This window comes from Pieris brassicae, chromosome 5 (assembly GCF_905147105.1).
Source record: "Pieris brassicae chromosome 5, ilPieBrab1.1, whole genome shotgun sequence".
In the NCBI taxonomy this organism is placed as follows: domain Eukaryota; kingdom Metazoa; phylum Arthropoda; class Insecta; order Lepidoptera; family Pieridae; genus Pieris; species Pieris brassicae.
The window spans coordinates 14,726,939-14,741,976 of record NC_059669.1 but is presented as its reverse complement, the minus strand read 5'-3'; the positions used below and the strand labels follow the sequence as shown (position 1 = coordinate 14,741,976).

Below are 15,038 nucleotides of genomic sequence, written 5' to 3'. Positions count from 1 at the left end.
TCAAGGTACTGAAACAATTATGGACAAATTGCTTTTAAAGCGTTAATTTCAGGACTATCGGCCATTGTTTCGCGAGTTTGGTGAATCGTAAAGTTAGTGAAAAAAATTGAAACGTCCCGTGAATGGTGCCAAATGAAGATGTATATCTCATGTGTACAAATGATCACTAATTACCTATAGAAATGTTTCTCCAAGGAAAGAAACTTACGTTCTTTAAAGCCGTGGGCGCTACTACTGGTTTTAAATATGCATTTATGTATATATCTAGCTAGTAATTTTTATATCTCTTTTCTCCTATACATATATAAAATAATAAAATGAGACGTTGTAGAGATTTTTGGTATACAAATTTAATACCTGGACTGAAAGTACTAATTATAATGAAAATACCTTTAAAAGTTATTCTGTAGGCAATTAACAAGTTAAGTTCGAAATCCAAAAAACCCCTATTTTATGTAGTAGTTAGTAGTTCGAAATTCAAAAATCTTTCTCTATGTAGTTAGCAGTTCGAAATTTAAAAAAAAACTTTTTTCTATATCGCTAGTAGTGGGAAATTTAAAAGTCGAAATCAACGTTCGAAGTATAAATTCGAAAAACTATAGTAGGTACTCGCCGTCTGAGGTTGCCATTACAAAAAAATATGCCATAAATTATATAATTTATTCGTTGAACGGACGGGTTTACGCGTGTACCGTCTAAGTTGGTCTTTACAAGAGCCGCTTCCTAAACATTAAAAGAGTCTGGATAGTAAAATATCGAATGACCCCATTTTAAGAATGCTTAATGGCTATGGAAATCGTGTATTATTTATTTCGTCTATATATTATGTCCATGGAAATCTAGAAGTTTTATTTGTGGCATCAAACTCTAGAAACGTGTTTTTTGTTAATTTAGCGTTATTAGATGAAATGAATATCAGATTGATTTATTCAATGGCCCGTAATTGTCCCTATTATTATATTATTTTGAGATTAATTCTATTAAGGCTTAGAATTCGTTTCTGTCGATCTCTGGCGAATCCAGGTTCGCACCAGCGACAAGGGCCGGTAAAGTAGGGATACGGGCCAGCCGTCATCATTCCGGAACCTCTCTTTGCAGCTCGTCGGCAGCATCATTGCCGAGAGATCCACTGTGTTCTATATCTCTATGGGTATTTACAGAGCAAATGAAAATTGGTGTCATAATTAATCGTTAGATAATCGACGTTAGTAACGGCGAATTTGTCGTTTCTTTTAAATGAAATATGTTACTTTTGTTACAGAGTATATAGAATAATTATTGTTGTTTACTCTTTTCTGTGAAAAACAAAAAACCGATTGAACTGACTAACTAACGAACTAACTTTGCATGCCTCGTCTTTTAAGAGGTTCATATCTTTTAAGTTATCATTTAGACGCGCAAGCGTGATACATAGCGTTTGTGATAACATTAAAAATACAGGAGGACAAAAACTACACAATTTATTACGGTAACAGTTGTCCGGCGTTTTATGATGACAACGCGTATTTCAATAAAAACCGCTATAAATAATTCAACCATTAAATAACATAAAAGTCAAAATATAATATATTTTGTTAACCATGCGTCTGCTCGCGACGCTGTCTCCGAACCTCTTAAATTTTACAATAGTAATAACTACCAAAAACATCCAAAAACAACATTTAATTTTCCTTTAAAATCCTATTCGACGCATTATGGTTCATAAACTAGAGATGCTGATGACCAATCACAATCGAAATGAACGAAGAGTCTTTCGTTTCAACGACCAGCTGGCAAGCCAAGAAGAGATCAAACTTCTATCTTAAGCTTCGTTAAAAAGGCTATTTATTTCGCATGAGGTGAAATACATAGTCACTGTTCTGTGGAGGAAGGAAGATACTACTTCTCTTCTGACCTAGAGGGAGGATCTTCGACCAGTCTAAGCGCGTTGTCGGCCTCGGTACAGGACCTGAAGTCGAATTGGTTCGGAAATACTTCAGTAAGCTGGATCCTGATAGTAATTCGGCAAAACTGCCTAAAGAATCTGAACACACTACATGGTAAATGTCTCCATGCGGTAGAAGATACAGAAAGATGAAGCTGATTTAACCTTACAGTTAAAATTTCACCCCAACCATTTGAGAAGATTGACCATTCGACAATCTGCTCACAAGCAATTAGAAATTGAGAACAAATCGTAATTTAGCATCAATTTGTGCTCCGACCGGGTATCTGACCCAAATACCTCTACCATTAAAAGAATTTGCATCGTGGCTTCAACTTCAAGTAGGAAAAATACTTTACTATATTATTGATACTCAATAATGATGGGACCCTTACAGCAAGAAAAGCAATTGAAATGTTATTAACAATTTGAGTATTTGTAGTAGTATAGAAATACTACTATATTTGAATATAACGACATAGGGAAGTAGAACCAATTCTTATCTATCTACGAGTTTATGTTAGACTACTATTTCGTGATGACAAAACAAAAACGACATATCCATTTTCTTAGACTACATAGTAATAATAAAAAGAAAATCAATACAAATTTAAAAAGTTTGGTCCCTGTATCAGTGGACCTTTAATGCCGGCAGCATTATTGCGATACTTATTCGTTGAGCGAGTAAAGCACCAGCTCTGGGGTCACTGGTACCATCTACCAGGCGCCAACTTAAATCATTAAATAGCGTCTATGCACTTGAACCCCACGACCCAAGTGACTCTACTCCAAAGGGAACAAATTCAAAGTTTGAGGAAAGACTTATATTTGAAACAACTATTATTATATTTAGCACAGTGTATACATGCAATAGATAGCGGTATAACGCTGTATAGGTGTTATCATTGCATCTTAAATCATTTTTATTTCATAAACAAATTGGAACCTAATATAAAAGCAGCAAGCATCAAGCGCAAGGATCTCACTGAATTAAAATAATAAATTAAGGATAATCTTTATTAAAATTAATTGGAATTTGAATTTCAGTTTTAATGTGTTTCGTTAACAACCTAAGTGATCAGTTCCTAAAAGTTTAGTTCAAAAAAGTTTTTAAGTGAACAAATATTTTTTTTTTATATTAAAAATTATGTATGTATTATCTTAAGAATTTTAGAAAGGAAATGTTTTGATATAGCACAAAAAAGGTTGGAAAGGACTGGCCTAAAGGAAAAATCAAAGCCTATAACCGTCCCATATGTCAAAATTGTATCATTAAAAAAACTAAAAATGAATTGGTGCAACCGGGATTAGAACGCTCGGCCTTGGGGCTCAAGCGACTTGGCCAACAACTCTCCTTAATAAAAGTACATGAATAATATATATCTGTAAATGTGCCCCGAAGCACTTGAACAATAGCCTCAAATATTTACACGGTTAATGGGCACCTGTTTGATCTAATTACTTAAATAAGCAAGGAAAACGGTTGGTTTTATCATAATTTTCGCGATTTTCCTTAATAAGTTAGTCGAAACGGAGGACGAGGAGAACTTTTTAAAAAACATAGATTAAAGTTACTTAGTTTAATATCGTATTTGTCACATTTCAGAACCATCTAACCATGCCAACGAACATGGTTGTGTAGAATGGTCCTTGTATACAACTTTGATAGCTTATGAAACTAGGTGGTTGTATTAGTATATCGTAAGTTTAGTATTAACTAAATATAAATATGACTAGCTAGCTTAATAAGCCGTTAAATTAACAGCCTAGCCTTTTAACTAAACAGCGCCGTTTAACTAGCGGCCTGAAAGATATTCAGCCGTAACGTGTTCAACATTTAATAAACTGGTTGGCTAATGCTTAGGCCATTCGTACGATAGAGTGACCATGTGGCAGAAATAATAAAGATCTCACAATTTAAAAAAAAATTACAATGTTTTAGACGGTCACTGCTAAATTCAAATTATTATTGTCGACTCTAGTCTTCCATTGTACTTGTTGTTTTTTATTAAAATTTCAAAAACACCATCAAAGTTACGTGTTTGCCGACGCCATATTGACAGTTTGAAGAGTTTCGTTTCGAGTTTGAAAGCGGCGGAAAGTGTAACTAAACTTGAATGAACAGTCAACAGGCTAGGCAATTAATAAAACGTCATCGTCAATTGCCTAGCTGTTTGTTCTACGGGCTGAATATCTTTCAGGCCGTTAGTTAAACGGCGCTGTTTAGTTAAGAGGCTATGCTGTCAATCTATTTTAATAATTCATTTAATTACATTAACCACTTAACCTAAGCTATACATAATAATCTTAATATTTATATCATAAAACAAGGTCGGGTTTTGTCAACGACTAGAACTCGAGAACGGCTGGACCGATTATTATTTGTTGTGATTGTCAGAATAACTTTTTATAACATTATAAACATTCCATCCAATACGAAATGATTATAGGTTTTGTAACTGTCAAACATTTCACAAGTTCATCGCGTCGATACGGTAATCTCTCCCCTAAAATTAAAATACATAAAGGTTTCGAATAAAATCAAATCAATAAATAGTGTCAATTTCTAAAGAAGTGAACCTAATGTTTATTTCGTATAACTTTTATAAAATCATAAATTAAGTTGAGCTAAACTGTATCACAGCATTCATTGCCTGTTAGGCGGTACGAAGTTTGGAAGGAATTGAAATTTCAAATTCCATTGGAAGATTGGTAATTCAAAACGCTTGCCCTTTTTATCCGTTAAAGGAAAAACAAACGTAACTCTTATTTATTTTTAACAATAAATAGCTGACCCGGCGAATTTTCTAACAAAAGTCAATTAATGTCGTGTTATTTATTGTTATAGTAATTTAAACAATATTGCGTCTGAAACTCATTCAGTTAAATATTTCTTAAATCCAAGACCCTAAGCCTAGCGCCATATGAACGTATTAAACTAAATGGAAACACAAACAGGCGTTGAGATACTAATATAGACTATTACATAATAAATACAATTAGACAATTGGATGCTAGTGTAATGACTAACAAGGCAAGGTAAATAAAGTTATAACGTCGATGAGTTGGAGCTGTCAAAAGCTGCAAAAAGGCCTGTTCGCCGTATTGACGTCAACGATGAGTCGAGAAGTAGCCCAGATCGGAGATGGAAGATTCTCGTTTCGGTGGCAGAACCAGCGGTATGAGTGTAGTTTTTATGAATTATGTATGTAAAGCTTCTAAACTCATTTAACTTAAATCAATATTCCTCATCAGAATGCTCTATATTATCAATGTAATGGTCGTAGTCTGCCTCCTCTATGGGCATCCATTCGTGTCCACGGTACAAATAAGACTTGCCTTTACGACCCTTAAATCCCATTTTAGCTGCCTCGTCTTGAATGAACTTCTTCTTTGGAACATCCTTTAATCTGACGAGGGCGTAGGCCACGTGTATCTGAAAATATTTTTGTTTTTTATAGTGTCGTAACCCATAGCGGAGCCGAGGATTTTCTTTGCCTATCCTTTCAGGTAGGTTTCTATTTCCATTCAAACTGAAACAATTGTTTGCTAAAAATCGAACTTAGGACCTCTACGTCTTAGGGTAACAACTGCGGCGTTAATAGACAAGCTGTCTTACTTATGAGTGCAGAAATACATTGTTAGTTTTTCTAGTTTAAATATAGATTTAAGTAAAAAAGTTTATGAATCTTTTCGATTTATACATATTAGCAAATCACAGTTGGAAGTCACATTGAATGAAAGTTGAAAGATTACTTAATTATTATTTATTCGTCTGTTTCATAGGGAGATCCTACGGCAACACTAGTTTTCCCCTACTACTGCTACTCCAATGTAGTTCTGGACTTGACACGATGCATGCGCAAGTAAAGTAGTCTCAATTAGCTATTGTATATATATGAGCGTGCTAGCATAGTACATTTAGCGCACGACTCTTATACCTGAGGTCTGAACTTACACCCAAGCTTACAGACTCCCGGTCTTATTTAATATAAATAGCGAGAGGAAATCGGCATACCTTTGACTCAAAAGTCGACGGCAGTCAGGCACATCATCCACTTGCCCATTAATAAAAAAAAGGTTACAGAAATCTGAGCCCCAGACCTTAAAGGTTGTAGCGCCACTGGTTCCTTCATTATCGTTCAAATAAAAAGAGGATTTATTAATACTTACATCACAATTCATAAAACCAATATAACGTCCATTGTCAAATTGCTTTAAGCGCACTGCTACAGCGTCAACTGTATCACTTGGCGATAAATCTGTAATTTTTAGAGATTCAAATAAAAAGTTTTAAAGAAATACATATGCATAATATATAGAACACGAAACAGCAGCGCCGAGTATCATGGAATGATGAAACTGAAAACGCCTCAGATATTTTCAGAGAAGGAAATCAATCAAGAAAGGTAATGTCTGGTGTATACCGGACGTGTTTCTAAATCTATTTAACTGGTTTTATCTTCTTTAAATGATTTTTATGACATCGTTCGACCTCTGGCTCTTATATGGATTACGCTGAGACACCAAAGTATACTAGACTACAAGCCCATGGAAAAAACTTACCTGTGTAATGAACCAACGTGAATTACGTTTAGAAGGCTCGTACTATATCAGAAAATAACTCTGAGCACTATGCCGTCATTTCTGAGCGGTACAGGTGAGTACGTGAGTGAATGGAATTTCTAAGGTACATATGAAGAATTACGACTAATTATTAATGTACGACTTTTTTATAATGTATAGATGATCAATAATAAATGTCGAAAAACCTAGTGCCGTATTAAAGTGGTGGTGCAAATTTTCAATTCGACAATAATTATTATTGCACGGCATTTGTGTAATTCCTTTTCTACACATATACAGATACTTTAAACGCAAACGCTGTACATATTTCCAGCGCAGGGGTCGAAATAGATGGGACGTTGGTTCATTTCCCAGGTAATTTTTTTCCATGGGCTTGTAGTCTATATATGGGTAATATACATTTTTGATTATAGTGGTTGTGTTTGTATTTCCTTTCTGTTTGTGTGATTAAACGAAATAAATGTGTTTTTTTCTTCCTTGTCTGTACAGAAAAAATATCAAAGACACAGAAACCGGTAAACCCAATCACGGGATTTATTGTCTACAAATCAATATAGTTATCTGTTTACATTGTAAATCAAGTAATTAGAGTCATAGAAAAGACCTTTATATGGCGTATACACGATGTACTGTCCTCTATCTCCCTGTTCCACCAGAAGGTGTGTTACATTACTCCTCTCCTTCAGCAGTACCATGGGAGCAGTCCAGTTTACTGGCTCCCGTACGTGGTCATCAATTAGGTACTTTAGGTAGGCTATTTGCTGGAAAATTAGCAACGCAATTAATGTTTCATTCACTTAGAAAATTGAATTTTAAAGTAGGGTTAGTTATGAACTTGGATTCCTGTCGTATCTTTACAGGTTCAGGGTTAGAAAAAGAGCTGTCTGTGCTTGTAGCAATATAGCTCAAGAGACGGTGTTATATGTCCTGACGGACGGCCGATTGTATGAATAAAAGTAATAATATTCAACAATAGGTTAAAAGGCAACTTTTTGGAATTTGCTTCGAATGTTATACAAAATGTTCTTAAAATAAATAGACAGTCGTGCTTTATCATTCGGGTTACCAATACCACTTACTTAAGTATGCATAAGTTATTGAATACCTCTGACGACAACATAGTCAGGGAATTAGCTAGAAAGTACATTAAAACAAATATGATTAAAAGGATTCATTGTGGTTATTGTAAGTAAATAACCAAATTTATTTTTACATTTGTATAAAACATCTGTTCGAGTACAGGTACAAGGTAACGTATATCAACCAATACCAATTTTAATAATATTGATTTTGTAATTACAATACTGAATTACTAAATATTAAAATATGAGGATATTACCTCTCGATTTGGTAGGAGAAACTTGACGAACCACGTCGGAGATGTCGGGCCCCAATAGTAAAACGACATCCATACATCATCTAAGACTGAATACGGATTGAAACGAGCAAATCTACCAAAATCTTCACAACTTGTCGTCTGGTTATGATCTATATTTGGTCCTACTGAAGTACTCATAGCCGTTACTAATAATACAAAATGTATAGATAGGATAAACATCGTTCTAAAACTCCAAACAGGTTGCTGATCATCTTATAGCAGTGATGTCGGATGTTTGTCTTCAAGAATGTCAATACTAAGCATTTTCAAAACAATGTCTCGAAGTTCTTTACACTGTAATTTAACAATATGAACAAATAATGTGAACGTCTTATTGATGTAGGTATTAGTAATGGTGCAATAGGCTCATGTAAGCAAATAATAACATAACAACCTTATATTATACTGTATTTTATTAAGTTTTTAGTTAACTGCATCTTAACTTCTTCTAAACTTCAAACAATATCAACTATACACACAACTATATCAAATATATACACTACAGCCTGCTTAAATCGAAGCGTGGAGGTTTCAAACTCTTCGACTTTTCAATTTGTCGTTCTACGTCCAAAAATTTCTCCTTAAACAAATCACTGATAGCAGAAGTATCATGTCCACGTGAAGATACTGGTGTTCCTTTTCCCCTAAAGTTCAGAATTGAAGCTGCTTTTATCTTTTCTGGATCGGATTGTGGCTCTTCACCCAATATTGCCATCATATACGTGGTCTTATCATCGCAGTACATAAGAGCCAAAAAAGGATCGAGTATTTTTATGCGTACACTCAGGATGGGCAGCGTTGTATTTGTGCCTGAAAATAATTAAAATACTAGTAGATAATTATATGTAAAACATATTGCTCTTGTCAAATTATATCACTACTATGGTGAGGGTTCAGGAGGAAAAAATGTTAGTTTAGGAAGTTGGCAATGGACTTCTAATGTCTCAATCCTGCGTCTACTCTAGTGAGACTTTTGTCGTATTACATTTGAAAGAAGAAATTAACGAAAAACAGAGAGAAGTGGTCTACAGCAGAGTTTTTTAGTGTGTTTTTAGTCATACAAATTGTTTGAACTGGAGCAAAATAATCACAAGGATTAGAGCATTTACACAATCCTCAAATTAATAAAAAGCTTGATTACTTTGTAAATTGTACCTTTAATCGATTCCGGAAGATCACTTTTGACAATACCTTCAAATAGACCACGTCTGTCTTTCGCAATTAGTAAAATCTCTCTGGTATCGTTTAGCAGTAGCTTTGGTTGGTTCCACTCTATCCCTGTCAGATGCGGGCCGTAATCCGATTTAAATTTCTGCACTAGCTAGAATATTTTTTTTTAATATATTTTTCATGTTATTCAAACTATTATCGCTACGGATTTAACAAGATGTATTAGCGAAATAGTTGAAGGTATACAGTATACAAGCAACAGTTTTATTAACGCTACGTTATATATTTAGGAGTAGAGAAGTGTTGGTGGCTTCAACGTGTGACTCTCATCTTTAAGGTCGTAGCTTCGATTCCCGGCTGTGCACCAATGGACTTTCTGTCTAGGTGCGCATTAACCATTCACTCGAACGGGGAAGGAAAAAATCGTGAGGAAACTGGCTTGCTTAGACCCATAAAGTCGACGGCGTATACCTTATACGGTATTACTCTTCAAGGTATACGGTAGCACTACTTTCAACTATTTCGCTAATTGAGCTAGCTCTGGTCTGTTTAATTGTTTCATAATAAATATAGCATAAAAACCTTCTTAGTAGGATATGTAAATCTGTGGATGTCTGCAATTTTAACATTGCTTAAGGACCAAATATAGAATGGAATCCACTCCAAATTGACTATATCATCAGGATGAAATAACGCTTTTTTTGCAAACTCCTCACAAGTTGTCCAGTTACTCGTAGTTTCTTTTATCATATACGTTCTTTCTTCTAACTCGTCTACATTTATATTTTGCGGTTTACTAGTGAATGGTGTATCTGGGCGTGGGATAGTCTTAACGAGTGGTTCAGGATAAGATCTAGCTAGGTTACGATCTAATATTGCTTCAAAATTATAATACATCGGATTACCACTGTTATTTCTCATCACTTCAACTTCTTCTGCTTTTCTCATTTTTTCATATAGCATTTTGTCCCGTGGTGGCATGTATTTGCCGGCAATGTCTCGACTGTTGTCTCTCATAGCGTATGCATCTTCTAGATTTAATTTATCGCCACCTTCGAATAAACGTCTGTTTTTTTCTGGATCTCTATATATGTGACCGAAGTCTACATCGTGTTTGTTATAGGAGTCAACGGATCCTCGCCGTTGCTTCGTTTTCTTACAATCTGTCAACGTAGTTAGGAGAATTATGACGAGGAACTGCATTATCCATGTTATGATTCACTTGATATGTAAGTTGAATTTATAGGCACGTAGCAGAGGTTGCACACATTTCACATTTGACAATTTTATTATATATTAAACTTTGTAAAAATCATCATTTTTTAGATTCATTCTCAATTCGGAAAATGCAGTTCCTCTTCATAATCTTCAAAGTCATCTTTACACTTTTAATTTTGATGTTAGTCTATGGACTACTAAATCAATATAAATGATAAAATAGAAAACTAAACCAAATTAAAAAAGTAAACAGAGATAGTAATAGATAAAGATTTAAAGGAAGATAGCGAGGTGATATATCGCATTTCACAGACAAGATGGAAGAAGGGATGGGAAAGGAAATACTTTGACGAGACAATTAATCATTTTCAAGTGTTTTAACAAATATCGTTTATGTCTGACAAATTATTGGTGCAATTCTTAATATTATTTTTATAAAATACGTAACAACATTATTAGATTATTTCAGTAAAGAGATGTAATGACACGAATAGGGTCAAAAATATGTATATGTAGTGTAATAAAGTTTTAATAACATACATTGTTCATAAATTATTTGAACCAAAAGTTGGATTCGTCTGATTTTTTGTTACTCCCAACGTTTCTTATTTCAACTCAAAAGACTGTAAAGCGAGACTTTTATTCACACGTATTGACACTTTAATATTAACATTCAGTATGAAAATTACGAGAAAATTAAATTATGAAGAGTAATTTCACAAAAAACCGTTTTAAAATCTTTTTAGCTAGATTATGTTACACGATTTAATTGACTAAAAAATAAATTATTAAATTATCTCTTGGCGTTGCGTAGAAATGTGGGGTCACTCTGCATCTTCTACCGAATTTACCGTGGAGAGTGTTCAGAGGAGTTGTTCGGATTGCAGCTGAGTTTCATCATCGGACGTCGTGCCTCGACGATATACGAAATTTCGCCCGTATCACCTCGTCCGTCGTTCCGCAACCGAGCGATTTTCAAGACAGTCCTGCACACCATCACTATGTGGAACCAGCTGCCCTCTGAAGTATTTCCGAACCAACCGTATTGACTTAGGGTCCTGCAAGAAAAAAGCGTACCCATTCTCGAAAGGCCGGAAACGCACTCAAGATCCCTCTGGAATTGAGAGATAAGAAGAAAACCTAATACTAGTTATTCAGTAATTGTCGTTATAGTATTTTTTATGGAGATATTTCTAGGACCGTCTATTTGAATTTTTTTTTCAAAAATTCGGTGTACAAAGATAATATTATTGCTTAACAATTTTGTGGAAAGTGTCCGGGTTATATCTCTCTTGTACTGTTTAGTAACAGAGATGGCTTAATATCAATATTACATCTAAATTAAAAAAATAATAATCCAGGGCTGTTACAACCCGATTTATTGCCTCAGATTGCATCCGTTTCGTCTTTGATTATATTTTTATAAAATACTGGGGCAGACGAGCCTACGCCCAAAAAGAGCAGTCATCGCTCGCATGGACACCTATTGTACGTGGGTGCGTTGTTGGCTTTTGAGGAAGGAGAACACTCTTACTTTGAACAGTTGAAGGTCGTATCTCCCATATAGATATCTTAGACATGCCTTGTGCTCTTCGTTTGCCGTCACAAGAGCACAGAAAAATAAATCCATAGGTTGGAACTCAAGCCCTCATTATTAACACACCCACGTTTGCACCACTATTTAAATAAAAAAAATATAGGAATAAATAATAATACAAATTTATTATATTTTAGGTATATTAAAGTTCATCGTCCAGATATTCTTCATCTTCATATTCATCTTCATTTTTATGATCGTCCAACATTGAAAATTGCGAATAGAACTGCTCCTCATACAAATAAGTCTCATTGAATTCACTTTTGATACCCAGAACTGATATTGCATCATCGATCTGTAATTAATATAGGCTGTTTAGGCAAACAATGTTATGGCATATAGGAAAGGTAACAGTAGAAATATTTCTACGATTCAGAAACGCACGTAAGTCGAGAGTAAGACTCGTCTAAGAATACGTCAAAACTGTTAGATATAATAACACGAGTGTTTTAAGATCATCGTCATATTATAGTAGCATGATCTTACAAAGTTCTAAAAGGTATGTAGAATATGATATCACGCTTATTCTTCAAATCAAATGGTATTTTAGTCATGAGTTGGCAAAAGGCACAGTTGTGTTTTGGGACGTTTGTTACAAAGTACATATACAAATTTTATATAATCCATTACTTACGTGTTTCTCGTCAGGCATATCATCAAACGGCGCAAGAGCATAACCAAATCGGAATTCACATTGTAGTAATATAACATAGAATGGCTTCACTAATTTTATTGCCATTTCCGTGTAAGGAAGATCATCTGTAAAGGTATTTTTATCAAAATATCTATTGACTTGGCAGTCACAATAATTTTATTGTGAAGTTCTTTTAAGATGTAATAATTTTCAACAGTTCAAACATGAGTACGAAATGAAAGTCTTACATGATTATATTCTAAAGTATTGATTGTAGGTAGGTTTTTTAAACATTGGATCAGGATATGTTAGGATCAGGCAGATCTGTGGCCGAGCTAGGGAAGTGTCAAATCTTACCAGCTGCCTAAAAAGGGACTTTATTTGTCTGGTGGGCTTGGCGTCTACATACTAATTCACTATATATATATATATGAAACTTACGATAAAAATCTAAGTTGGTAACGATCCGAAATCTCCCAGAGGTATTCGTAGAAATGAATAAAGCGCTAAAATCATTCGATGTCTCCATAAAGAGCGCAGTTCTATTCCAATCAACTGGTGGTGTTAAATTCAATTCTGTGCGGAAGCGATCTACCAACTGAAATACACTTTGCATTTATAAACTGTAAAAATATGTCATAATATATGCTGTGCGTGTTTATTTGTTAAATTCTTCAATTCAACCGGGATCTGTTCAACCAGTCTACAGCACAAATCCCCATTATCAAAGAAGCACCTACTAAATGCTATCTCCGACACTACCCCACAAAAACAATAAAACTTGGCGATTAAAAAGAGTGGCGGAGAGTTTATTGCCTGTTCTTCTCGTCTGTTCTACGCCCTTGATTTAAGAACTGGCAGTAAATGTAAAATTAGAAGCATTTAATGTATATTTCTTTTTTTGACGTTCATAAGTGTACATTGTGTTACCTATATGAATAAATGATTTTTTTTGACTACCGACATCTTATGTTCGCAGAGTCAGTTTACAGCAGCGATACTATACCTAACGTATTTAATATTATTACTTTTTTCGGCATTATCGTATTGACTTAATACTGAAAAGTGACTGATGATCCCTTTGTTTTTGTGAATAAAATAAAGTATCAATATCTTAGTATAGAGGTTTATAAAATTCTGACTTGTCTTATCTTATAGATGACGTCATGAATGTCTTATTAATGGTGTTTAATTTTGTTTTCCTGAATCTGTGTGATGAAAAACGCAGTCATCATTACAATACACAGTATGAGACTTCGTTCGTCTCATATCTTAAGGCCAGCAGCTAAAGCCCTCCGACTCAAACCTGTTTTTGCATCTGCTTTATAAAAAACTTAAAGTGATGAGTTTTGTTACCTTCTTCCAAACCATTAGGTATATTATTTTGCTTTGAATCGAATCCAGTAATTAAATCAATTACGCTACAACCTTTTTAGGCCTGTGACGTGTGACGTGTACTTTACTAAATAATTTTATATCTTTATAAACTTTATATAAAAAGAATCTGGCGCTACAGCCTTCTGTGCCTGACGCACGCTTTAGATTTTTTGGGTCTAAGGCAAGTCGGTTTCCTCACGATGTTTTCCTTCACCGTTCGAGCTTATATTAAATGCGCAGATAGAAAGAAAATCCATTGGTGCACATCTGGGGATCGAACCTACGAACTCAGGGATGAGCGTCGCACGCTGAAGCCACTAACTAGGCCAACACGGCTCTGAATCGAATCCAAGCCCAGTCAAAAAATGGGTAAAAATACTGGAATATATATAAATACACTTTTAGGCAGGCTTCAGATTATATATATGATGGTAATATAGAAGATGGTAATATATAACTGTTTCGTGATCTATGTTTTTTCTAATAAGGGTTTCATCTACTTTTGGGAAACGCATGCCGGTTTCCACAAGATATTTTCTTTAACCGTACGAACTGCGTACCTACTTTAGATGACCAAATAATGTGAATTTAGTTAATTAAATAAAAAAAATACGTACAACAGGATATGGGACACTAAACCTAAACATATGCAGCGGTTCCTTTGCAGCATTCCAGAAGTAAAAAGTCTTCCAGTCCACATCAATCAGAACCAGAGGATCAAACGTGTAATTCGCCAATAACTCCTCACAACTTGTGGAATTTTGAAAACGTTTCTTATATATCTCCGACAAATTCTCCACCACAGTTGAATTATCGACTAATGGGGCCATAGAGGAAGCAAGACTTAATAATGAACTCGCTATTACTATTTGATACATATTAGCAAAAATCAACGTCTGTTGACACGCCTTTCAATTTATACAATGTCTGTCATGTCGAAAAGAAATTGTTGTAAAAAACAATTGTTTATTTTTATAACAGTATTGTATTGTTTACAGTATGACTTTCCTCTGAAGTATGAGAAAGATGTATTCTGTTATATTCGGACCAATTTCTGTATGAAATGTTAAACTATCTGATTATAAAACAATGTTGACCAGAGATGTTGATTGTTTTGCTTGAACTGTATTTATTTATATCATCACGCCTTTTC

General features: G+C 34.5%; 3 protein-coding genes across 3 annotated transcripts; all 3 read right to left on the bottom strand.

Annotated features, from left to right (window-relative positions):
- Positions 1-5,162: 5,162 nt before the first annotated feature.
- On the bottom strand, positions 5,163-8,017 carry LOC123709533. The gene is made up of 4 exons (XM_045660934.1): positions 7,851-8,017; positions 7,116-7,272; positions 6,098-6,186; positions 5,163-5,360 (listed from the first exon to the last, which is right to left on the bottom strand). The coding sequence occupies exons 1-4, from the start codon at positions 7,917-7,919 to the stop codon at positions 5,163-5,165; spliced, it is 513 nt and encodes a 170-aa protein (XP_045516890.1). The 5' UTR covers positions 7,920-8,017.
- Positions 8,018-8,281: 264 nt separating this feature from the next.
- On the bottom strand, positions 8,282-10,255 carry LOC123709979. Its single transcript, XM_045661626.1, has 3 exons — positions 9,642-10,255; positions 9,045-9,210; positions 8,282-8,699 (listed from the first exon to the last, which is right to left on the bottom strand). The coding sequence occupies exons 1-3, from the start codon at positions 10,074-10,076 to the stop codon at positions 8,389-8,391; spliced, it is 912 nt and encodes a 303-aa protein (XP_045517582.1). The 5' UTR covers positions 10,077-10,255; the 3' UTR covers positions 8,282-8,388.
- A 1,761-nt stretch (positions 10,256-12,016) lies between these two features.
- LOC123709532 lies at positions 12,017-14,556 on the bottom strand. Its single transcript, XM_045660933.1, has 4 exons — positions 14,503-14,556; positions 12,950-13,106; positions 12,509-12,633; positions 12,017-12,169 (listed from the first exon to the last, which is right to left on the bottom strand). Exons 1-4 carry the CDS (start codon positions 14,530-14,532, stop codon positions 12,017-12,019), a joined length of 465 nt encoding a protein of 154 aa, XP_045516889.1. The 5' UTR covers positions 14,533-14,556.
- Between the last annotated feature and the right edge of the window lie 482 nt (positions 14,557-15,038).

Excerpts from the sequence above, each read along its gene's own strand:
- LOC123709533 (XM_045660934.1), bottom strand. The coding sequence starts at position 7,919 with ATGTCGTTTTACTATTGGGGCCCGACATCTCCGACGTGGTTCGTCAAG. Across the intron at positions 6,187-7,115 it reads CGTGTATACGCCATATAAAG|ATTTATCGCCAAGTGATACA; the intron begins GTCTTTTCTATG and ends TAAAAATTACAG. Across the intron at positions 5,361-6,097 it reads TTGGTTTTATGAATTGTGAT|ATACACGTGGCCTACGCCCT; the intron begins GTAAGTATTAAT and ends AAATATTTTCAG.
- LOC123709979 (XM_045661626.1), bottom strand. The coding sequence starts at position 10,076 with ATGAGAGACAACAGTCGAGACATTGCCGGCAAATACATGCCACCACGG. Across the intron at positions 9,211-9,641 it reads TTACATATCCTACTAAGAAG|CTAGTGCAGAAATTTAAATC; the intron begins GTTTTTATGCTA and ends AAAATATTCTAG. Across the intron at positions 8,700-9,044 it reads TCTTCCGGAATCGATTAAAG|GCACAAATACAACGCTGCCC; the intron begins GTACAATTTACA and ends AATTATTTTCAG.
- LOC123709532 (XM_045660933.1), bottom strand. The coding sequence starts at position 14,532 with ATGTTTAGGTTTAGTGTCCCATATCCTGTT. Across the intron at positions 13,107-14,502 it reads TTAGTGTCCCATATCCTGTT|TTGGTAGATCGCTTCCGCAC; the intron begins GTACGTATTTTT and ends AGTGTATTTCAG. Across the intron at positions 12,634-12,949 it reads TACCAACTTAGATTTTTATC|ATGATCTTCCTTACACGGAA; the intron begins GTAAGTTTCATA and ends ATACCTTTACAG.